Source organism: Marmota marmota, unplaced genomic scaffold (assembly GCF_001458135.2).
Source record: "Marmota marmota marmota unplaced genomic scaffold, marMar, whole genome shotgun sequence".
Lineage (NCBI taxonomy): Eukaryota > Metazoa > Chordata > Mammalia > Rodentia > Sciuridae > Marmota > Marmota marmota.
In genome coordinates this window covers 18,266,234-18,289,901 of record NW_026000101.1, presented here as the reverse complement: position 1 = coordinate 18,289,901, position 23,668 = coordinate 18,266,234, and the positions used below count along the sequence as shown (strand labels likewise).

The 23,668-nt window shown below is 42.4% G+C and overlaps 2 protein-coding genes across 6 annotated transcripts in view; one reads left to right on the top strand and one right to left on the bottom strand.

The window, feature by feature from the left end:
• Ubap1 (ubiquitin associated protein 1) overlaps window positions 1-16,574 on the top strand; it is a 54,733-nt gene extending 38,159 nt beyond the window's left edge. For 4 of the 5 annotated variants that reach the window (XM_015492437.2, XM_015492433.2, XM_048783473.1 and 1 more), the window contains 4 exons: window positions 4,362-5,285; window positions 14,021-14,203; window positions 14,833-14,934; window positions 15,455-16,574. In XM_015492437.2, the coding sequence (XP_015347923.1) occupies window positions 4,362-5,285; window positions 14,021-14,203; window positions 14,833-14,934; window positions 15,455-15,595 (1,350 nt within the window). In that variant the 3' untranslated portion in view covers window positions 15,596-16,574. The remainder of the gene's footprint in view (window positions 1-4,361; window positions 5,286-14,020; window positions 14,204-14,832; window positions 14,935-15,454) is intronic. The other variant, XM_048783475.1, reaches the window with a different exon arrangement.
• Window positions 16,575-18,327: 1,753 nt separating this feature from the next.
• Window positions 18,328-23,668, bottom strand: part of Kif24 (kinesin family member 24) — a 71,663-nt gene continuing 66,322 nt past the window's right edge. The window contains exons 11-13 of the mRNA XM_015492432.2: window positions 20,432-22,666; window positions 19,570-19,663; window positions 18,328-19,040 (exon numbers count right to left, since the gene is read on the bottom strand). Coding sequence (XP_015347918.1) covers window positions 18,900-19,040; window positions 19,570-19,663; window positions 20,432-22,666 — 2,470 coding nt within the window. The 3' untranslated portion in view covers window positions 18,328-18,899. The remainder of the gene's footprint in view (window positions 19,041-19,569; window positions 19,664-20,431; window positions 22,667-23,668) is intronic.

Below are 23,668 nucleotides of genomic sequence, written 5' to 3'. Positions count from 1 at the left end.
ATATACCAAAAGATAAGATGCAGTGATACATGCCTTTAGTCCTGGCTAGTTGGGGTTTTAGGCAGGAGGATTGCTTGAGTCTTAGAATTTTTTTATGTGTGACAGGGTCCCTGGGTTCAATTACCAGGATAAAAATAAAATAAAAATAACTAAAGCCAGGGATTAGGGATTGAATGCAGGGGAACGCTACCACTAAGCTTCATCCCCAGCCCTTATCTATCTATCTAGCCATCTATTTATTTATTTACTTATTCACTCGCTTATTTATTTATTTAGTTTTTAGTTGTAGTTGGGCACAATACCTTTATTTTATTTATTTATTTTTATGTGGTGCTGAGGCTTGAACCCAGGGCCTTGCATGTGCTAGGCGAGTGTTCTACCTCTCAGCCACAACCCCAGTCCTCCTCTGCCTTTTTAAAAATTTTATTTTGAGTCAGGGTCTTTCTAAGTTGCTAAGGCTGGCCATGAACACCTCTGTCTTGTTTCTCATATTAGTCACTGCTTAATTGATGAATTCAGAACACTTGTTTTGAGCTAGGCACAGTGGCAAATGCCTGTAATCCCAGCAACTAAGGATGCTGAGGCAGGATTGGAAGTTCAAGGCCATCCTCAGCAATTTATTGAGGCCCTCAGCAACTTGGTAAGACCTGTCTCAAAATAAAAATGGACTGGGGATGTGGCTCAGTGGTTAAGTGCTCCTGGGTTCAGTCCCTGGTACCAAAAAACCCGCCAAAAAAAACAGACTTGTTTTGAATCACAAATTGTTGCCATTTTAGGTTTTGTAGGGTATTTCTTACTTGAGCAGTGTGAGACACTGATAAATGTATGATATTATGTTCATAACATCCACTTTTAACCAGAGATTGAGGCTTTGGTCCCTATTCCTTGTGGGCAAGTTGAAATTTTTTTGTTTCCTGATTGTACAAAGCACCTTTTAAATTTTGATTGCATGGGATTCTCCTGGGAGATTTGGTTGTGGTACTGGTGCTGGTTCCCTCTCTATGTAGAGAATAGTGAGATCTGGAGCCCTAGCCACATGGCTTGAAGTTTCCTATGAGTTTGTCATAGTTGCTCTTGCATTGGAACACAAACTCAGATTTTCAGTTAAATTCCCATTGAGATGAACCAGTAAAACATATTCTTGCATCTAGGATCCAGAAAGCTTCTATTTAATATGTAGTTGCTGCAATAGTAGTGTCAGGGTGGTCCTTTGTGTTACTTTTTTTTTTTTAATATATTTTTTAGTTGTTGATGGACATAGTATCTTTCTTTCTTTTATTTTTATGTGGTGCCGGGGTTCGAACCTAGTACCTCAAACATGCCAGGCAAGCGCTCTACCGCTGAGCCACAACCCCGGCCCTGTGTTATGGTTTATAACAGATTCTGCTGTCACACATGGGCTGGAATTGTCATGTACTAACTGTATGATTTTGTGTAAATTTCTTTAATTCTTCAAGGCTCCATTTCCTCACATGGAAAATACTGATAACTAGCTTTTTTTTTTTAATATTTACTTTTTGTAGTTGGACACAACACCTTTATTTCACTTGTTTATTTTTGTATGTGGTGCTGAGGATCGAACCCAGGGTCGCACACATGCGAGGCGAGCGCTCTACAGCTGAGCCACAACCCAGCCCCAATAGAGTCTCTTAAAACAACCAGCTTTCAGGAAATCCTGAAAGATTGAGAAAGCCCTCCTGAAAGAAAAGAATTAATCCATTTTAAAAAAATATTTATTTTTTAGTTTTAGGTGGGCACAGCATCTTTATTTTATTCTTTTTTGTATGGTGCTGAGAATCGAACCCAGTGCCTCACGTGTGCCAGGCAAGCACGCTACCACTTGAGCCACATCCCCAGCCCCAAGAATTAATCCATTTTAAAGTCCCAATCACCTCCTATTAGGTTCCACTTCTTAATTGTTTCAATACTTCAACAGTACACACTAAGAATCAAGCGTTCAGCACATTAACCCCTGGGGGACAAACTACATTTATACTGTAGCATCCTCCTTAACCTAAGGAGGATATGTTCTAAATCCCCAGTAGATGTGTAAACCTAAGATAATACTAAACTCTATATAAGATACTCTAGTACCACAACAGTGGAGTTGATTACTAAGTGACTAATTGCTGGGTATCAGATACAGTGTGGATATGCTGGACAAAAGGACAATTCATATCCCAGGAGGACGGAGTAAGGTAATGTGCCAGATTTTATTATGTTACCCAGAGCAGCTTACAATTTGAAATGTATGATTTATTTATTTCTGGAGTTTGCCATTTAATATTTTTGGACTGTGGTATATTAAAGGTAACTGAAACTACAAAAAGGTAAACTACAGAAACTGTAATGCATTTATAATACTTTGTCTGTTTCCTAGTACTCCATAAATGCTAGATGCTATTATTATTTATTATCATACTCGCAAACTATGTTCTTATTTTCTTTTACTTTTGCTTTTTTAAAATTTCCAATATGTTTTCCTCTGTTCCATATATTCTGCATTACTTTGATAATTAAAAAAAAAAATTCTCAGGGAAGATTTGCTAGAAAAGGAAAGACATTTCTAGTTATTGCTTCAAGTTAAACTTCAGAGTTCGTGTTTATAAGTAGAGGTAAATTGGTTATAGCCACAGTTTTTATTAGAGGAAACTGACTGTAAAATTGGGTTTCCTCCAGATAGATGCAGCAGTCTTTGCCCAGTGCTCTTTTCTTATTGTTCCATAACTAGTAGAAATGAAGCACAGTGATTCCCCCACGTGTCTTTCTGAGGCATAGCAGCTGATTCAGGAATTTAAATTAACCTCTTGACATGTGCATTTATAGGCTTCTCTTGTTATTTGAAGCTGAAAAGGTTGGGGATGGCCAGAGCTCGTCATTAGGTTTCTTCTACTCTAAAATGCTTGTCTTAGCATGCTTCCCTTTGTTCTCCTCCTATTATACTTTTAATATGTCTCCAACCTTGAATATACATACACAGAGACATTGCTTAACTCTGTTGCTTTAGAGTGAATGCCAAAGATTTGTTTTTCTTCTGCCCTATGTGAATTTTGCTTTATATAATAATGTATTTCTTTTAAATGTGCAAATGAAATCTTTTTTTTTTTTTTTTTTGAGAGAGAGAATTTTAATATTTATTTTTTGGCGGACACAACATCTTTGTTTGTATGTGGTGCTGAGGATCGAACCCGGGCCGCACGCATGCCAGGCGAGCGCACTATACCGCTTGAGCCACATCCCCAGCCCCCAAATGAAATTTTTTACTTTAAGGTCTTGTTAAGGAACCGTGAAGCATATTTCCTTTTCAGTTTGTTCTGTACAGTCTTAATCTGAGTATGTCTAGACCTGCTCCCGCCCTTTTCTTTCCTTTCTTCCTCCACCCCCCCCCCCTTAGAGCTTCGTAAATGTATGGTCTACCATTGAGTCTATCTCCCAGGCACTCATCTAGATTACTTAACACTTTCTGTGTTTTTGTTTTCTCAGGTGCTAGGAACTGGCCTTGCTCTGCTAGGCAAGTGCTCTACCACTGAGCTATATCCCCAGCCCTCTAGATTTCTTAAGAAAATTTCCTACATTTGGAGTATAACCTGTTCATTCTAATAGATGGTGGTTTAAGAGAACAGAATTGTCACACTGCCTGGATTTCAATCCATACTTCAACACTTACCAGTTTTATCACCTTAAGCATAGCCCTTTTAAAATAGGTATAACAGTAATTAAAGAATTGAGAAAATCTAGAGAGTTGATACATAAAAAGTGCTTAGAATTATGCATGGCATTGTGTTCTTAAATATTAGAAGATATTACTGATTATGGGATCTATTTAGGACATTGTACTAGATAATAGAGACCCAAAGAGGGTCTGTAGTTGGGTTGCTGCCCATAGGAGACTTGTGATATTGTTGGGGTAGTGCTAGGGATTACAGATTAAAGGTAAGTATAGTCACATGTTCGCCATATCAGATGACTGATAGAGACACATGCTATAAGATTTTAGAATAAAGATGAGTCACCAGGCAAAGTTTCACAGAGGATGTGACTGAATTCTGCTGGAGCCACAAAAATTTCTAGGGAAATAAATGGCCTGATGGATGAGAGGCAAAGAAAGTGGCAAAAGTCATTTTGCCTAGTATATAGGATTAGAGGGTGTTAATTCTTTGTAGTTAATTTCTTGTAATAATTTGGGAGTGTAGTTTAGTTAAGTCATATAAAGACATTGGAAATCTTCCTGAGCCGGGATCATTCCACATAAGTAAATACTGCTGGCCTACTTAATCTTGTGTAGAGTGAAGAAGGAGTAAATTGGTGGGGGAAGGGAAGCCCATGGGTTTACACCTTCTTTCTCTGCTGTATCTTTGCAGTATGACTTCTCCTTGGAAAAGAAAACCATTGAGTGGGCTGAAGATATTAAAAAAATCCAAGAAGCCCAACAGGAAGCAGAACGCAAAGCCGAGGAAGCAGAAGCTAAAGTGAATTCTAAGAGTGGCCCAGAGGGTGATAGCAAAACGAGTTTCTCCAAGACTCACAGTACAGCCACAATGCCACCTCCAATTAACCCTATCCTTGCCAGCTTACAGCACAACAGCATCCTCACTCCAACTCGGGTCAGCAGTAGTGCCACGAAACAGAAAGTTCTCAGCCCACCCCACACAAAGGCAGATTTCAATCCTGCTGATTTCGAGTGTGAAGAAGACCCATTTGATAATCTGGAGTTGAAAACCATTGATGAGAAGGAAGAGCTGAGAAATATTCTGGTAGGGACCACTGGACCCATTATGGCTCAGTTACTGGACAATAACTTGCCCAGAGGAGGCTCTGGATCTGTATTACAGGATGAGGAGGTCTTGGCATCCTTGGAGCGGGCAACCCTAGATTTCAAGCCTCTTCATAAACCCAATGGCTTTATAACCTTACCACAGTTGGGCAACTGTGAAAAGATGTCGCTGTCTTCCAAAGTGTCCCTGCCCCCTATCCCTGCAGTAAGCAATATCAAATCTCTGTCCTTCCCGAAACTTGACTCTGATGACAGCAATCAGAAGACAGTCAAGCTGGCAAGCACTTTCCATAGCACATCCTGCCTCCGCAGTGGCATGTTCCGGAATTCCCTAAAGCCTTCCACCCAGAGCAGTGCCAGTGAGCTCAATGGGGACCATACTCTTGGGCTTTCAGCTTTGAACTTGGACAGTGGCACAGAGGTGCCAACCCTGACATCCTCTCAGATGCCTTCCCTGTCTGTCTTGTCTGTGTGCACAGAAGAATCATCACCTCCAAATACAGGTCCCACAGTAAGTCTTTTAAATATCACTTCACCCCCACTAGGTTACAGTTTCAAAGATTTCTAAATTCTACCTTGCAGTTGCCTTCCTCATATTATTTTCAAGGTTTATGGCAAGATTTGATATGGCATGTTGATTGCTTATATAATTTTATGTAAAATTCTGGTTATTCTTCTGAGGACCAGGATTATGAATTTTAAATTTAGGCTGGTTAAATCCTCCCCTGCCCCCATGCTGGGGCCTTGAGCATTCTAGTAGTTCAGTGCTCTACTACCACTGAACTCCATTCCCAGAGTGAATTTGGTTAATGTTCACTGGTTCCTCCGTGCATCTTTGGGTCTTTTCCTTTGCAAAGGTAGGGTGTGATGTGGATCTTGCAAATGGTATTTCCTGTCTGATCGCTTAGTTTTTGTCTGTGTTGTCATGTCTTGTAAATTTTTTTTAATGGCTTGTTTTATACTTACTAACTTTTTGGTATTATCCTTCTCTTCCTCCTTCATCTTCCTCCTCTTTCTTGAATGGTTCTTCGTAGTTTGGCTAATTTGAGGTTACATTTTTTTCATACTGGGTTCCTTAGTAACCAGCAGATAATTTGTCTTGGAAGTTGAAGCACAAGGTGGAAATTTTTGAAAGGTCTTTAAAAAATATGAAGATTTTAATCATGTAATTCTTTTCTTCCATTGGGAATTGTGCGGTTTTCTTCAAAGGAAGGGAGGAAGGAGCTTGGGATGGATTGATTAAAAAAATTGCAACTTGTATCATCTTGAAGAAAATCAAATCTGATTTTGCCACACTAAAACATTGTAGATGCAGTGAGGTCCCTTTATTGTCACAAAGTGTAGGTTTAGCTCTTGGTATAGTTGTTTCAGCAGCACAGAACAATACATTATTGCATTCTAGAATAGAAGTTAAAGAAGTTTGCTATATCATCAGCTCATAATTCTTTTTTTAAATGACAGCACCTCAAGAGATTATTTAGAGCCGGGAAGGAGCCTATAATTGTATTGGTGTGATGTCTGTCAGATATTATAACAATCTTGCTATTAGTAAAGAGAAGAAACTTTGGCCTGCTTTACAAGTGCAAGTTTCAAGCAATAGCATTCTTTGTATATAATCATCTGTTCGAGTGCCTTCACTGTCAAGAGATCTCCCTGCTGCTTATAAACTTCCTGGACTCTGGCCCAGATGAACTAGATAGAGTGCAGAGCATCAATATTAATCTCTTGGAGTATGCTTCATCCTAATTCTCCCTAGTCATTGTTGGGCTTTGATCAGGACCATATCCCTTTTCATGATATACTGTACACTTTAGATAAATTATAAGCACCCTGGAAAAGATAAGGGATCCTCAGTCAATACTTCCCATTCCCATTTAAAGACAGATTAAACATTTAGAGATCAAAGCCAATGAAAACAACAAAGCTCTTTCTCAAACCAGAACACTTTTTTTCATTCTTTGATTAACTTGATTTTTCTGGCCCATTTTTCTCTTGATGGGAAGGGACCTGCTTCCTGCTGACCTGAGAATTTACTGCTTTGAATGTGCTGATATAAAAAGAGCTCAAGTTCTTTTAAGTCATGACCCTATCCCCAGGGAGCAAAGCTTGATTCTCATCCTGGCCCTCTATCTTAATGTTCGAGTTGGAGCCACCAGTAAGAACCTTTCCTAGTGACAGAAGGACTAGTGAGAGAATAATGCCAATGGCAGGGGTGGTAGTGGTCATCTGGGCTGTGTACATTTTTCATATACTAATCCTAGAGAAGTGTTAGTGGAATTAACTGTTTATGTTGTAATGTTTCAGTTTCATTTTTCAGATTTTGATTTCATATTTTACTTTTTACATAAATTTATCTTAGAAGTTGAGAAACTCATAGGCTAATCTTGAGAAGAACAGGTGCCCCCAGCCCACCAGATACTGGGGATTGAACCCAGGGCTACACACATGCTAGGCAAATATTTTACCACAAATATATCCCCAGCCCCACAAGTATTTTCTTCCAGTTTATCTCTTTTCATTTTGTCTATTTTAAAGTTATTTGTTTTGAGATAGGATCTTGCCCAGCCTGGCTTTAAACTATGATCCTCCTTCTTAAATCTCCAAATGGCTGGGATTACAGGGTGTGTGCCATTGTGCCCAGCTGAGAGGAACAATCTTGAAATGTACTCTTCTGAGTCAAACCTAGAACTGACTGATTTTGATAGTGTGTCTTCCTACTGCTTCTTAGCCCTTCAGAGGCCTTGCTTTGCTTTTTTTTTGGTACTGGGGATTGAACTCAGGGGCCCTCAACCACCAAGCCACATCCCCAGCCCTATTTTGTATTTTATTTAAAGATGGGGTCTCAACTGAATTGCTTAGCGCCTCACTGTTGTTGAGGCTGGCTTTGAACTTGTGATCCTCCTGCCTTAGCCTTCTGAGCCACTGGGATTTCAGGCTTGCACCACTGCACCTGGCTGCTCTGCTTTTGAGTTAGGCTAATTCTGCTGTTGGGTTCTGTTTCTCTAGGTATGTATACTTATTGCTTATACTTTCACAGTGAATTCAGGAGAACATTTCTGCCTTTCCTTTATATTTCTTAATTCTGAATTTACTAATTGTGGTCATTAAACAGTAGCATTAATTTGCCTTTAAATTTATGTTTAAAATTCTTTTTTGACATATAGAATCCCTTAGCTTTTTTGTTTTAATATATATATTTTTGTAGTTGTAGATGGATACAATACCTTTATTTTATTTATTTATCTTTATGTGGTGCTGAGTACACAATCCAGAATCCAGGACCTCACATGTGCTAGGCAACACTCTACCACCAAGCTACAACAGCCCCTAGAATCACTTAGCTTTTATGTATTCATATCCCATTCATCATTTGCAATTACTTTAATGTAGAATCCTTTTCTCTTTTAAAAAACATAAATTTATTTTTATTAATGTAATACAAACGCAATTTGCAAGATGAAGTAGCTTTTAAAAGGCTCACATTGTTGAGTGTGGTGGCATGCATCTGTAATCTAAGTACTTGGGAGTCCAAGACAGGAAGATCACTTCAGCCCATGAGTTCCAGACCAGCCTGGGCAACATTGCAAGACTTCACAATAAAACAAAAACAAACAAACAAAACCCCAAACCAAAAAGGCTTTTATTGAAAAATAGTACATCTCTATCTCACCTCTCCCTATTACCAGTTTTGTTTCCCACAGGTGCTTTGAACTCACTGAGCTTTTTCTTTCTCTCTTACCTCCCTCTGTTCCTTCTGATGAGATTTCACTATATTGCCCAGGCTGGCCTCATACTCCTGGGTTCAAGTGATCTTCCTCCCTCCATCTCCAGAATAGCAGGAACTATCAGCACACACATACCATTGCATCCAGATCTTTGCTGAAGTGTTTCTGCTGAGATTTATCTTTGTATTTCTAAATAGAATGTTTATATTGCCATTTTCTAAAGATAGAAGGTCTTATTCTTCCTGTTATAGTAGTTAAGGGTCTAGCTCTTATAACGGCCCCTCTCTCACTTCTTCCATTATCCTCCACCATATTTTCATACGAAATTTGGGTAAATAAATGTTGTTCACATTGTATATGTATTACTGAGGGCATGGTGGTTCATGCTGGCAATCTCAGTGACTTGGTAGACTGAGGTGAGAGATTGTAAGATCAAGACTGGCTTCAGCAACTTAGTAAGACCCTATCAGATAAAAAGTAAAAAGGACTGGGGATATAGCTTAGTGGCAAAGTGCCCCAGGGTTCAATCCCCAGCACTAAAAACAAATAATGTATTATTTTTCCCTTTTTGTTTATATGATTGTTTCTCAAACTCCTTATTGAAATTCAGTTTCTTGGGCTGGGATCGTGGCTTAGTGGTAGAGTGCTCGCCTAGCATGGGCCGGACCCGGGTTCGATCCTCAGCACCACATAAAAATAAAGGCATTATTTATTTAGTTGTAGATGAACATAGTATATTTATTTTTATATGGTGCTGAGGATTGAACCCAGTGTCTCACAAATACTAGGCAAGCGCTTTACCACTGAGCTACATCCACACAGCCCTTTTTATTTTACTTGAGATAGGGTCTTGCTAAGTTGTCTAGGCTGGCCTTGAATATGGGGTTCTTCTGCCTCAGCCTTCTGGGATTATAGGAGTGTACCACTGCATCTGGATTGCTTAACTTGTTTTTGATACCAGGGATTAAACTCAGGGGTACTTAACTACTGAGCCAAGTTCCCAGCCCTTTTTTTATTTTGAAATAGGGTCTTACTAAGTTGCTTAGGACTTCACAGAATTGTTGAGGCTAGCTTTGAACTTGTAATCCTCCTGCCTTAGCCTCCTGAGCCACTGAAATTACATGCATGTGCCACTGCGCTCAGGTAGTTTATGTAACTTTTTACTTGGATAAAAGCTCCACTGATTTCTAGCATTTTAGTGCTATTCTGAGGTCTGTTTTATTCTTTTCCATTTCTAACTTTGGAAGCTTTGGCAATCTTTTCCTTCATCTCTAGAGATCTGAAATTTACCAGTGATATGCTTGTTTATTCATTGTGCTGGAGCCTCTCTTCTATAATGGGGGACAGTCCAATTTTTAAGTTCTGGAAATTATTTTTGTTTGGTATTTCTTTGATATATGTATACATTACCTGCCCCCCCACCTCCCCAAATTCCTATAAGCTAGATGTTTGTAATTTTGACTGAAGCTCTCACTTTCTGTCCTTTTCTGTTTTCTTTCTCTTTGTGTTTTGCTTTCTGGGACATATCCTTGGTTTTTTTTTTTTTTTTTAATCTTGTGTTTGGGATTCAATCCAGGGCCTTAGGATGTAGGCAAGTGCTCTACCACTAACCTGCAACTGCAGCCCTATCCTTGTCTATTTTATAAACCCTTTTTATGTTTTAAAATCTTCATCATATTTTAAATTCCCATGTCTGTTTCCTCTTATGTTTTGGTATCATTCATGTTGATTGCTATGACCTTCCTGTTCATGTTTAAGAGTAAGGCACAGGGCTGGGGTTGTGGCTTAGGGGTAGAGCGCTTGCTTAGCATGTGCAGGGCGCTGGGTTCAATCCTCAGCACCACATAAAAATAAATGAGATGAAGGTATTGTGTCCAATTGCAATTTTAAAAACAGTGTGGGTTAGGGGCATGCTGCTGATTGTTAAAGCTTCACTAGAGGTAGAAAGTTGACATTAAGGGGGAATGTCCCAAAATGTCAACTTGTGATTCTTTGGAATTACAGTTTTTCCAGAGAATTCTTCCTGAGGGCTAAAGAAGGTGGAGATGGCTGATGTAGACTTTTAGTTAATCCTCATTCTGCTCTATATTGTGCATGGAGTCCTTTCTATCTTTTTGTCTCAGGTTCATATTTTCTTTTTTTTTTTAAAGAGAGTGAGAGAGGGAGAGAGAGAGAATTTTAATATTTATTTTTTAGTTTTTGGCGGACACAACATCTTTGTATGTGGTGCTGAGAATCGAACCCGGGCCGCACGCATGTCAGGCGAGCGCGCTACCGCTTGAGCCACATCCCCAGCCCTCAGGTTCATATTTTCTAAGAAATAAACTTTCTGCCTCCTGTAGAGTGAGGCAGATGGGATGGGGAAGGTTTTTACTCCTCTGATCAAGGACCCTTTGACTTATCCCAGTAGTCCTTGGTGTTGAGTCCTATTAAGAGCGCCTGAGTACTGAGGGACCCCTAGACTGACTCTGCTCTTTCCTACTTGGCTCACTTTATATTTCCTTGCTTCTTTATATTACCCTCTCTTCATGAACTTTCCACATTTTAAGATTTCATTGGAACTTATTGTCCATTGCTTTCCCTTTTTATCTTATCTTAAAGGTAAATGCACTTTTAATACTCTTTTAGTGGGCTTTTGGGGAGAGATGGTAAAGGCATTTGGTTGATTTGCTCTGTTACGAGTTCTACTTTGAAAATCCTAATCAGCTTCCGTTTATTACATAACTGTTGATTAGAGGGCCAGTGAGTTCCAAGCCCAAAGCCAGGCCTTGGGAATTTGGATATGTATGAGACATGGTAACTAACCTCTAGGAATTCATGGTAATGTACTATGTGCCAGCAATGGGACCAGAATGCTATAGGAACACAGGCTGGAATGTACCTGCAGTCTGTGGGGTGAAAAGGAGGCATTTGGGAGGACTTGGCAGAAGAACCTTCTTGATTTGAAGGCTGCATAGTTATAAAAAGAACTGCTACCTCTGAAGCCTAGTAGTATGCCCAGGCTCTTTAAGAAACATTTCTTTCTTTCTTTTTTTTTTTCTTGTTATCCTCTCCCCCTGCCCCCCTCCCATACAAAGGATTGGACCCAGCGGTGTTCAACCACTGATCCACATCCCAAGCCCATTTTATTTTGAGTCAGGGTCTTACTAAGTTGCTTAGGGGCCTTGATGAATTGCTGAGGCTGGCTCCTTTCTCTGCTTCCTGAACCTCTAGGATTATGAGTGTGTGCCACCACTCCTGGCCTTTGAGAAGCTTTGAAACACTAATACTCATATCCTCTTAATAACTTGCTTTCCCTCAAACACTGATGTTTGGAAAGGTATCTAAATTTCAGTTTTTTTCAAGTTTCTACTTTTTCTTGTTTGTTATGACATTTTAGTCAGTGAATATGAAAATACCATTTTATACCGGCGTTAACCCCTGCCTCCTCCAAGAACTAACCTGTCTTTTTCCTAAAAAAAATACTTAATGACAAAAGTCTGCTATGAATATAATAATAGTATTTAATAAATCCTATATGGGACTCAGTGGTAGAGTGTGTTGTTTGTTTAACATGTACAAGACCCTAGCTAGCTTTGATCCCCAGCAAGACACACACACACACACACACACACACAGTTGTATCCATATTATAGGAGTATTATATAAATTTTAAAGTTGTACCCTGGATTAAATAGCTTTGGTGAATGACTCCATAACCTAAATACTTACTGTGTTATAATTCTAATGAGGGATTCTTTTTAAAAAAAAAAAAAATTTTTTTTTTTAGTTGTAGTTGGACACAACACTTTTATTTTATTTATTTATGTGGTGCTGAGGATCAAACCCATTGCCTCACACGTGCTAGGCGAGCGCTCTACTACTCAGCCATAACCCCAGCCCCTGTAATGTGTAACTTTTTTAGAAGCCATGAGGCATTCAGGAGACTTTATGAAAAAAAAGTTAAGCATTTGAAGAATAGTTCTGAATCCTGACTAGGCTCCTTTTGTGAGAGATGGCATTGTTCTTTGTTTTTTGAAACTGGAAATTAAACCCAAGGTGTTTTGCCACTAAGCTACATCCCCAGTCTTTTAAAAAAAATTTTATTTTGGGGGCTGAGTTGTAGCTCAGTGGTAGAACACTTTCCTAGCATGTGTGAAGCACTGGGTTCTATTCTCAGGGCCACATATAAATAAATGAACAAAATAAAGGTCATCAACAATTAAAGACGTATTTAAAAAAAGATAAATTTACTTTTGAGACAGAGTTCCGCTAAGTTGCTTAGAACCTGAGTTACTGAGGTTGACACTGAACTTGCAATCCTTCAGTGTCAGCCGCCCAATTACAGGCATGTCCCACTGTGTCTGGCTAGATATTGGTATTCTTGAGCCCAAGTAGAGCCTGTCCCTAAGAGACAGACACAATTGTAGGGCCGGCAAATTGGCTAGATTGGCATGATACATTGCCCGTGCCCTGCCAATACTCCTGTAACCTATAGATTACCCTGTGATTAGGCTGCTAAGTGTTGTGGGTGAGATGGGTATGTGGAAACAGACTGAGCTCAAGACTGTAGTCTTCCTGGCTTTCCCCAGCAGAGTTTAAGAACATCTGGTTATAGCAATATAATTTTGGACTTACTTCTAGGACAGAGGACTCCCTTTCCTAAAAAAGAAAATAAAATTACAGAACACCTTCTTTCATTCTTGGGAGCTGACCCAAACTGTAGAACAGCTTGTGACCTGTTCCCATGGTGGATGGGTTCTTTGACCTGGGAGTGAGCTGTCTTTGTGCCTTAGACTTCATTAACAGAGGTGATAGGAGGAACTAAACTGAGGAGCTTGTACACCAGTCAGATGAAGCTTATTAGTAAGGTCAATTAGTAAGGTCTGTCGCCAGCACAGTAGATTGGGACAGGGTCTTGGAGTGCACATTCCTGTCCTTGGGGTCCAGACTGGTATGGCTAATACTCCCTCTGTCCTGCTCTGTAGGACAGAAACTTTAGTGTGAAATGAAGCTCTGAGCTGGCCATGTGTGGGAACAGGACTTGCAGCCTGTGTCTGAACCAGTGAAAAAATAGAGAGGCTGAGGGACAGCGTCAACTCCAGAATGGGAATGTTTGGAGTGAGTGATCCTTCATGACACTGAGTTACAATAGCCTAGGAGAGCCCTGGAGAGAACTGATTGCAGCTAGCTTGGACACCAGTCCTGTGAGTAGTATTAGGGCTTCTTTATCCATCTCAAGCCCAGGTGATTGGGACATAGAAGGGCATATGGCTATTTATGAGCTTTCTCATTCTGTAAGATGGGATGAGAGCAGCCACAGTTGCAGGTGTCTTCCCAGCTTTTCTCTCCCTTGGCTGGTACATCACCCTGTCTCTTTTCATACCTTTTCAGGATGTCTGGTACTTTGTTTCAAGTTGACTGCTCAACCTGGGGCTTGATTACTATCAGAAATGGAAAGCTTCTGGATTAGGCTGCCTCATTGGTATGTCTTCTGGGACCCAGATTGTCCTTCTTGATCTTCTTGTTTCTCTATCACCAGGTTACCCCTCCAAATTTCTCAGTGTCACAAGTGCCCAACATGCCCAGCTGTCCCCAGGCCTATTCTGAACTGCAAACACTGTCTCCCAGTGAGCGGCAGTGTGTGGAGACAGTGGTTAACATGGGCTACTCCTATGAGCGTGTCCTGAGAGCCATGAAGAAGAAGGGAGAGAATATTGAGCAGGTGAGTGGCTGGTCTACAGCAGAGCGGGTGGTGAGCCAAGAACATTTGACCCCTAGAACTGGGATAGTACCTCTTATAGAGGCCCTTAGACTTATAGCATCAGCTTCTCTCCTGTGGATTAGTGGGGACTGACAGGGTACTATATGAGGGAAACCAGCAGTTTCAGCAGCAGTACTTCTTTTTTGGGGTCTGCTCTTGAGACCTAGGCTGAGGAAAAACCTTGGGAGTAGTGAAGCTATTGGACTCTTATCCAGTTATCCCCTTTAAAGGGGCAAAACTGGGTTGTTCTAAATAGGGTACTGGAGCCCTACACCTTTGAAATATTTTGTGACTTGGTCTGTTAATAAGAGGACTCTCCTGCTCAGGCTATGGAGTTGACATTCTAGGAGAGGTGTCAGTTTTGGCAGCATCTCCTTTGGCAAATGGCTGCTCATGTTTAGAAGGGCATGTCTGTTTAGCAAGTAGTCGCTGAGGTGCTGTGTTGGACACAATTCAAGGCACAAATCAAGTTCTGTCCAGAATCTGATGGCTCAGGTGTGGCAAGGAACACACTTCACACTAGCTAGTAAGACTCTTGGGAAACACAGAGGAGCAACAGTAGGTGCTCAACTCTTTGTTTCTTTCCTTAGATTCTCGACTATCTCTTTGCACATGGACAGCTTTGTGAGAAGGGCTTCGACCCTCTTTTAGTGGAAGAGGCTCTGGAAATGCACCAGTGTTCAGAAGAAAAGGTGGGAACCTTTATGCTTCATGGGAACCTTGAAGGAGGGACAGAATAGTCTGTCCTGGTTTTCTCCCGTGGCTCACAATCCCCTTTCCTTGACTACAGGCAGAAGCAGTGAGGGGCAGAATCTCCCAAGTATCAAGACAGACTGAGGCCAGTGTTTGCCTTAGATGAAGCACTAGGTTGAAGACTATCTAGAATCCCAGGGAAGAGAAGATTGATTTGGGCTAAAAGCCAGCTTTTAGACTTGGCCATTGTTAGTCTGACCTCCTCACTCCTTGGAGAGAGCAACTATGGATGGGGGTGGTGAGATCCAGAGAGAAGTCGGCAAAAATGAGTTGGGACTGGGCATGGCTCCTGAAAGACAGTGGGCTATGGCATCAAAAACCTGTCTGCCCTGGCTTCAGCTTATGAAGCAATGATTAAAGGAGGCAGATGCCTCCCCAACAAGTATTCCTGTGTACACACTGAGCTGTTTTGCGTGGCTGGACCTTTTTACTTAATTTGTATTCTCTTCTGTCTCTTAGATGATGGAGTTTCTTCAGTTAATGAGCAAATTTAAGGAAATGGGCTTTGAACTGAAAGACATTAAGGAAGTTTTGCTATTACACAACAATGACCAGGACAATGCTTTGGAAGACCTCATGGCTCGGGCTGGAGCCAGCTGAGACCAGGCCCTGCCCAGGCCCTGCCACGGAACCACCACCCCCCAGAGGCCCTGCAGAGCCCACATGTGGGGAAGAAGGGGCACACTTCTGGATTTTCTTTTGGGGATTAGAAGATCAGGTGTGGAGACTGTGCTTGCCAGTCTCTGTGAGCCTAGGCTCTGAGCTGGGGAGAAAATGGGGAAGATTTGGGCATGCCCCAGACTTTTCCTGGCTCCTTCCATATTAAATGTATTTGTATTTGAGAAGTGTCCTTCCCACTTTGACCCTCCAGAGAGACTACTTTGGTCTTTCTGGGGGTCTCTACATCCTCAGTAGAAACCTGGTCTAGCTGCCAACAGGAGTGGGGAGAAAAGGGAGGGCTAGACTTAGTGCTGCTTTGGGTTTAGATGCTTCCCCCACTACGTGCACTGGTGGATTGAACTCTAATCCAAGTTGAGTACGAGAAGGTTCTTCCAGGGTTTTGTTCTTTCTCCCTTTTAATGAAGTCTTAGTGTTACACTGGTTCTGTAATGTCTCTGAGGTACAAGGAAAGCACTTTTCCCCATGGGGCCCAGTTTGCCTCTTTTGCCAGGCAGTCACCATGCTTCCCTTTCCAGCCTGTTTCTTTCAGCTTGGTTTGGACCACAGTCCTCTGCTGCCCAAGGTCTTAGAGCCCTGCTCTAGGAAACCTGTTGTCAGTTTGAGTAATCATTGGCCCCTTCCCAGCACACTGAATGGGTTGAGAAAACAGGCCACGACTTGGTGGCCTAGCACTAACCCTCCCCTGTTATCCTTGAACAGCCTCTTCCTCCAGCCCTGCTTTAGGATGACACATGAATAACACCTAGGTTTAGAAATCACTCTCTTTGGTTTCTTTTGTATTATGTTGTACATCATTATAGATCTAAATACAAAGGATATACAGCCTTGATGAATCTAAAATAATTTGCTAACTATTTTGATTCTTCAGAGAGAACTAATAATAAAAATCTAAAAGGTATCCTGCTGTGTTAACTTCTTTATTGCCAGGAATTGTTTTACTGAGGAGGGTGGGCTGGTGGATGAGTAGTAAGGGGAATTCCTGGGGCTAGAAAAGGACGGAACACATGCTTTCCTGGTAGACTGTGCATTCAGGGAAGTCCCTTAGGAAATAAGTCCTTTTTCCTGTGAGCAACACCAGGCATTTATGTTTTGTGCCACAGGCAGGACTGCATTTTAAGTGCTTCCCTATCTCTCAATGGTGCTCTTGTATCTGATAGAATTCATCCCTAATGTTTCTTGTCTTTATTATTCCTATTAAGTCTCTGGGGATCTTGGCTGGGAGTTAGTCTCTGGTTTTTAGTGATAATGTGAGGGGCTTCAGAGCCTTAAACTGGAAACAGAATGCCCTCTGGTGGTCCCATCTAGCCCCACCTGAGGCTGACAAAGGATGGCTACTACAATTTGGCTATTTAGCTTTCCTTTAGCTTTTTAAGTCCTCCTCTTATAACCTCAAAGTTATCCTTTACTTGAGATTGTTCATATGGTAGGACTTTTAAGGCCAAGGCTGTGACGTATGAATCTGTTTTATTCAGTGTGGCCTCTAGAAGTGATGGGCACCTGGAGGCTACTTTGTTTTCCTTGTCTTGAGCTTTTTCCTGATAAAAAGGTAACGTAGGGAGCAGAACTCAGATGGAAGGGTGTGTGTGTGTCACTATAGCTCACAGCACTCAATGCCAAGATCTTAAATACAGGCTGTTGAATACAAATGGTCAACAAATACGTGAAAAAATGTTCATCTTTAGCAATTAGAGAAATGTGAATTAAAATGAGATTCCATCTCATTTCAGTCAAAATGGCAATTATCAAGAATATAAATAACAATGTTGGCAAGGATGTGGGGAAAAAGGTACAGTCATACATTGCTGGTGGGTCTGCAAATTGGTGCATCTACTACGGAAGGCAATATGGAGATTCCTCAGAAAACTAGGAATGGAACCACCATTTTACCCAGTTATCCCACTCCTCAATATATACCCAAAGGACTTAAAATCAAACTCTGGTATGTATACACAATGGAATATTACTCAGCCACAAAAAAGACTTACTTTTGCCAGTAAATGGATGGATCTGGAGACTATCATGATAAATGATAAGGCAATCCCCCCCAAAATCAAGGGTTGAATGTTCTCTCTGATTTGTAGATGCAAACACAACACGGCAAGCGGGGGCAGGGAGGAGGGAAGAATTTCAGTGGATTAGAAAAAGGGGAATGAAACAAAAGGGGAAGGGATGGGAATCAAAAAGACAGTAGAATGAATAATATAATTTCCCTATGTTCCCTATGTTCATATATAAATACATGACCAGTGAAACTCCATATGATGTACATTTTAAGAATGGAATCCTAATTGGAATACGTTATACTCCGTGTATATATATGTCAAAATAGACTGTACTATCATGTGTATCTTAAAACAATTTTAAAACAACAATAAGGCCCTTAAGAGTGGCAAGCGAGCATGTCCTGGAAGATAGTAAGCCTAGGAGATAGACTTGCCCGAGATCCTCTAGCTCTTCAGGTTTCCCGAGAGGAGCAGGAAATCAGCTAGGCAACCAGGAACTGCCATAGAAACAAAAGGGCTAGCATAGGGAGGTGCTGATCACCTCAGCAAAAGGTTGAAATGGGGACAGAAAAGTACCTACCCTCTTCTGCTTCGGAACTGGATTGCTGGAAGGAAGGGTAACTATAAACACAAAGCCTGCCCCACATCTGCTATTAAAGACATCATCAAATCAAGGTTTATTCATTTTACATTTTCAAAAGTAAATCTACATTTCCAAATCAATCTCCAAGGGCCAATGGGGCAGAGCTCACCCTACTGCTGCCCTGCTAGCACCTATGTTTTAGGTTTTTTTGTTTTTTACTTTGAAGACTGAAAGGCACAGAATTCAGCTAATAAACACCCTCCCTGGACTCAGCATATTGTCTCCCTTAGCTTGTGTCCTCTGACCTCCAGGTTACCACTGATTACCCAACTCTCTGATACTCAAACTTAGGAACATCTATAGAGTTTTTAGACCCATGTGTTCCCACAGTTATGGGTCATTAAGCAAATGCTCTTGGTGCCCCAAAGGAAAGGGAGAAGCATTAAGTTCTTCAGCCCGACTCTGAGGGAACGGGGCCCCATCTAAGGCCATGGGTGGCTGGATGAGGATAGGACAGGTGGGACCAGCGAGTAGCTTCTGGTATGTGCAGGGAGGACGTGGCAGAGGCCTCCACCAGCCCCTGAAAGCCCAACACTGACTCCTATACTACCTCTACTATCTGGTGTAAGATTTTTCTCTAAGACACTACTGTTCTCTCAGGGGCTACAGCTGGCCTGTGGTAGGTGAGGTACAGCTGCAGCTGGCTCCTCAGACTTTGGATGCACTTGGATTTCAGAGCCATGATTTCATCCAGCTGGGTCACAAAATCTTCGAAATCCTGAGAAAGGGAACACAGGACAAGTGGAGGTTTGTTGGTTCTCTGTAAGATCATCTTTTCTAGTCCCTTTCTCTTCAGGAAAACTCAGAACTCAGATCCTCCTCCAGTTGAAACACCTGCAGGACAGCTGCTATGGCACTGGATAGGGCTTACTTCTCTGCCTTTGAGACACTTTATAGGAAGAGAGGTATGTTGTAGAACAAAAGGATATTGAGGTAGAAGTACCTCGTCTGTATATTGTAGGCAGCAGGCTGGTCACTGTTCAGTCACAGGAGTCCCAAGGCCACTAGGGAGGCAGAATGACTAGGGACAGAGGCTGGAAACTTTTAGTCTTGTCAATGGGCAATGTGGCACCATCTCCCACCTGGGGCCAGACCCTCTTAAGCTATCTCAGAGAAATGGCAAGAGGAGGCACAAGGCCTTGATAGTGGTTAGTGCGTGACAGCAGACCCTTACTCACAAGTACCACATCAAACTGGCCACAGGCTAACTTCCCAACAGCCCATGATTGTTTACCAAGGCTACTTACATTAGAAGACAGTTGGCTTATTAGGGTCTCTTCCCTGAAGCCCAGCTTTGCCATTTCATCCAGTTGTTCTTGGTGTGCTTGGATAACCACCTGCCTGGAAACACCAGAAAGGAAACTGATATTCCTGGCCTCCCATTTTCTCGGGGCAGCTTTCTCACATTGGTCCTTACTTCCAAGCTGGGAACTGACTCCACCTAAAATTGCCAAGGCTTTGACTAGAACCGGCTCCCCACCCCTTCCATCTCCCCTGTTCTTTTCTCTGGACTAGTCAAGGTATTAAGGAGACCAAAAAAATACCAGGAAAGAGATGGGCTTCTTAAGCTGTCCCTGCCTCCCCAGCTATAGTGAAGGAGAGGGCTGGGTGCTGCTTCTCCAAGGAGCTGCCCATTTCCCATGGCTTCCCTGAGAAAGACTCTCAAGGCTATGACCACTGCAGATGGCATACTCGGCATAGAGTCTGCTTTCATTTCTACTTCCTATGCAGGGTCCAAGACCAAAGCAGGAGGCTGGAGATAGAAGCTGAGGGATCTGAAGTGTTTTATTAGTTATTGATAGACCTTTATTTATTTATTTGTTTATATGTGGTGCTGAGAATCGAACCCAGTGCCTCACACATGTGAGGCAAGTGCTCTACCACTGAGCCATAACCCCAGCCCGGGATCTGCCTTTTGTCAGACTCTAATGATGGGTAGAGGACCACAGAGCAGCAAGGTTGTTAAAGCCTCCAGAAATAAACATGGAGAGGCAAGCTCCTCACTGTGCATCTCTGCATGACCTTAGCTTTTTCCATGACAAATTATTACCTGGAGCAGAAGTGGGGATGACAAAGGAGCTCATGTTTTAGGGAGAAAGTCCAACTTACTGTGCTTGTTCCAGGGTGGGCTGATTGAATGTCCCTATGGTCTCAGGAGGGCAGTTAGGGACCAGAAGAGAATCTGGCGATGCTAAGCACCTTGAGATTGGCTTGTGTTTGAGCCACATAATGTCCTCTTTGTAGCAGGGCAACTTGATGGAGTCTGTAGACAAACCAACCTCCTGCCAACTGAGCCCTGTAGGATGTTTACTCTCCTGGGTCCAGGGCTGATCAGCCACATCACTGCTTCCTGTTCGTGTGGTAAGTACAAGTCCAGAATGGGGTACACTAGTATGTATGGTGGAGAAGGGCTTTCCTGGGAAACCCCAGGAACCATCCAGCTCTGTCTCTTCAGCATCAGTATCACACTGCTTGCCACACACATGTTCCTGGGAGAAGAGTGCAGTTTCTCTACTCTGGCAGGCCTCTCCCAGGTTTGCCTCCCTGTTGGGCAGCTTGTCAGGTAGGTGCTGGCGGATAGGTGATGGGGACAGAGCTGGAAGACCACTACCAGGCTTATTGTCAGGGGGAGATGAGGACAGCCACAGGTGCCCAGTTGTTGAAGACACTGGCAAGGCTGCCTCTTGATCATTAGATGATACCGTGTGGCCCACAGCTGGTCCCCCTGTGCTCTCTGCCACTAGACTGTGCACAGCCCCCTGGGCCAGTTGTTTCAAAGGAGAAGGGCTGTCATTATCTGGGGTCTCTAGGAGGGACACAGTGAGGGGAGCCATTAGTCTTGAAGGATATTCATAGCATGTGCCTAATTGCCCTCCAGAATCTTCTCCTTGTACAGGGATACTATTTTTTACTATTCTGGTCATCTGAGTGGGGTTGTCTTTACTGACTTCTCTCAGTGGGGTGACTGTATCTCTTTGGTCTGGGGATCCAGAAACTGTAATGTGGGATGGCGAGAAAGAGAAACCATCTTCCAGGGATGGCGAGCTGTCCTCAGCCTGCCCAGGAACCTTACTGCTGAAGGTATCCTGTCTTAAGTCAAAGGCTGGGCCTTCACCTTTTTTCCCACTGTATACAAAATCTACCCGTGAGCAGAAAGGCTCCTCTGCTGGGTTGTCTCTAGAAGGCCCAATGGAGGTAGAGTTCTCTCTGCTCCAGTCCAAGTGTACCTTACTTGGGCTTTGGCTATGATTGAGTGCTTCTCTTCTATGGCTTACTGGGTCCTTGGAGTACACCCAGCTTTCAGTTAGATCCTTTTCTTCAACATCTGACCTGGAACTAAAAAACAGGCTCTGCTGCCTTTCTGCTACCAGTTTCTCAGGACCTTGATCTCTCTTCTGATGAAGGAAGAATGAGCCTTCACTTTTCTCCAGGGTATTCCTCTGCTTTGTGGTTCTCTGATTGGAGACATGTGAAAAAGAATCTTCACTGAAATCACTGTCATCTAGGTCCTCAGCTTGGGCTCCATCCTGACTCTCAGAGAAAGAATGGGATGGAGGAGGGGTCTCATTCTGGAACTGACACTCTGGGGGCCTGTATTGGCATAAAAACTTTTCCAATGGTTGGTATTTTAACTTCTGTTGAAGGAGAGGTGGCTGCTGGAACTGCTGGTGATAAAAACGCAAATGTTCCTCCCTCTCTTTCTGATGTGGAGGGATGTTTGTCCAAGCTTCAGAGGTAGGCCTGGAGGGCATGCTCATCTTATTGTCCTGACTGCCCTCCTCAAAGAGGTGGCTATTGCTAAAGGAGAGTTCAACGCGTGACACGAGCTGTTTTTGTACTGGCCGCACTGGCTGCACTTTCTTGCATTTGGCAGGCAGCTTTCCAAGCCCTGGGCCTTCTCCTAGGCCTGGTATCCTGCCTCTCCACTCAAGGATGGTCTTGTTGCCAACTTGATTTTTCTCAGAGCACAATGGAATTGACTCTTCTGCCCCCTTTTTGACCAAATGTTCAGACCGCAGGGTTCCTTTGACAGGGCTAGTCTGCATGACCCACTCCTGGGGAGGACTCCCTCTGGAGCCACCCCTTTTACCAGGGACTTTTGGTATAGAAGCAAAAGGGATGTTAGGGGTATGGCTGGCCAAAGGATGGGTCTTCCCCCTTGTAGAACCAGGTGCCACTGTAACTGACTGCTGAAGCCCCAGCTTGACTTTTTTTGGAGAACACTTGTCCCCTGGCAGGGCCACAGGGGAGTTCTGAATTCGTTTTGGAGAGGAGTTTTCAGATGTCTGATTTCGACTGGTAGCTGAAGTGCAACACTTAATGCCTTTCTTTAATTCTTTGACTCTGTGAATAATAACATATTTAATAGTAAATATATGTTCTATAATTCCTTTTCCATATTTTCAAGGAAAACACAAAATAAGAAGAGTATTATAAGGATTTGGTAGGTTTTTTGTTTGTTTAAATCTGGGAGAGAATAAGAGGAAATGGGAACATTCTATTTTAGCATGAGATACCCCTCTGAACTTTAATAAAAAAAAGCAACATCTTCTCCGAGAATATAAGCATGCACCCAACATTCCATGATCAGAAGATTTTTGGAAATTGACACAACCCCATATAAGGGACAAGCCAGGGATGCAAGTCTCAGAACTACACTGTTCACACAGGGCCCATCCTGTGTGTCCTGAAGATGGGCCAGATCAGCAGTTCATGTCTACCACTCAGCTGCAGTTCCACAAACAGAGCTCTTTTTTCCTGAAAATTACCCCCTTGCAGGCTCCTCTGGGAAAATGAGTTCCCTCAAACCAACTAGGCATTTCAGAAGTCAATACCTCAAAAAATAAGCAGGACTGTGCAAATTCCATTAAGGGAAAAATGACTTGTCTATTTAAAGGTTTCTCAAATGTTAGCAGTTGACATTTTGCACTAGGTAATTTTTTTTTTTTTTTTTTTGTATTGGGGATTGAACTCAGGAGTACTCGACCACTGAGCCACATCCCCAGCCCTATTTTGTATTTTATTTAGAGACAGGGTCTCACTGAGTTGCTTAGCAACCTTGCTGTTGCTGAGGCTGGCTTTGAACTCATGATTCTTCTGCCTCAGGCTCCGAAGCTGCTGAGATTACAGAGGTGCACACCACTGTGCTTGGCCCAGGTAATTCTTTCTTACAGGGTGCTGCCCTGTGTACTGTAAGATGTTTAGCAGCATCCTTGGTCTCTGGTTTCTACCCACTAGATGCCAGTAGCATTTCTTCCCAGTTATGACAATCAAAAATGTCTCACCCAGCTGTGTGCAGTGGTGCATGCCTATACTCTGGAGGCCGAGACAGGATTGCAGGTTAAA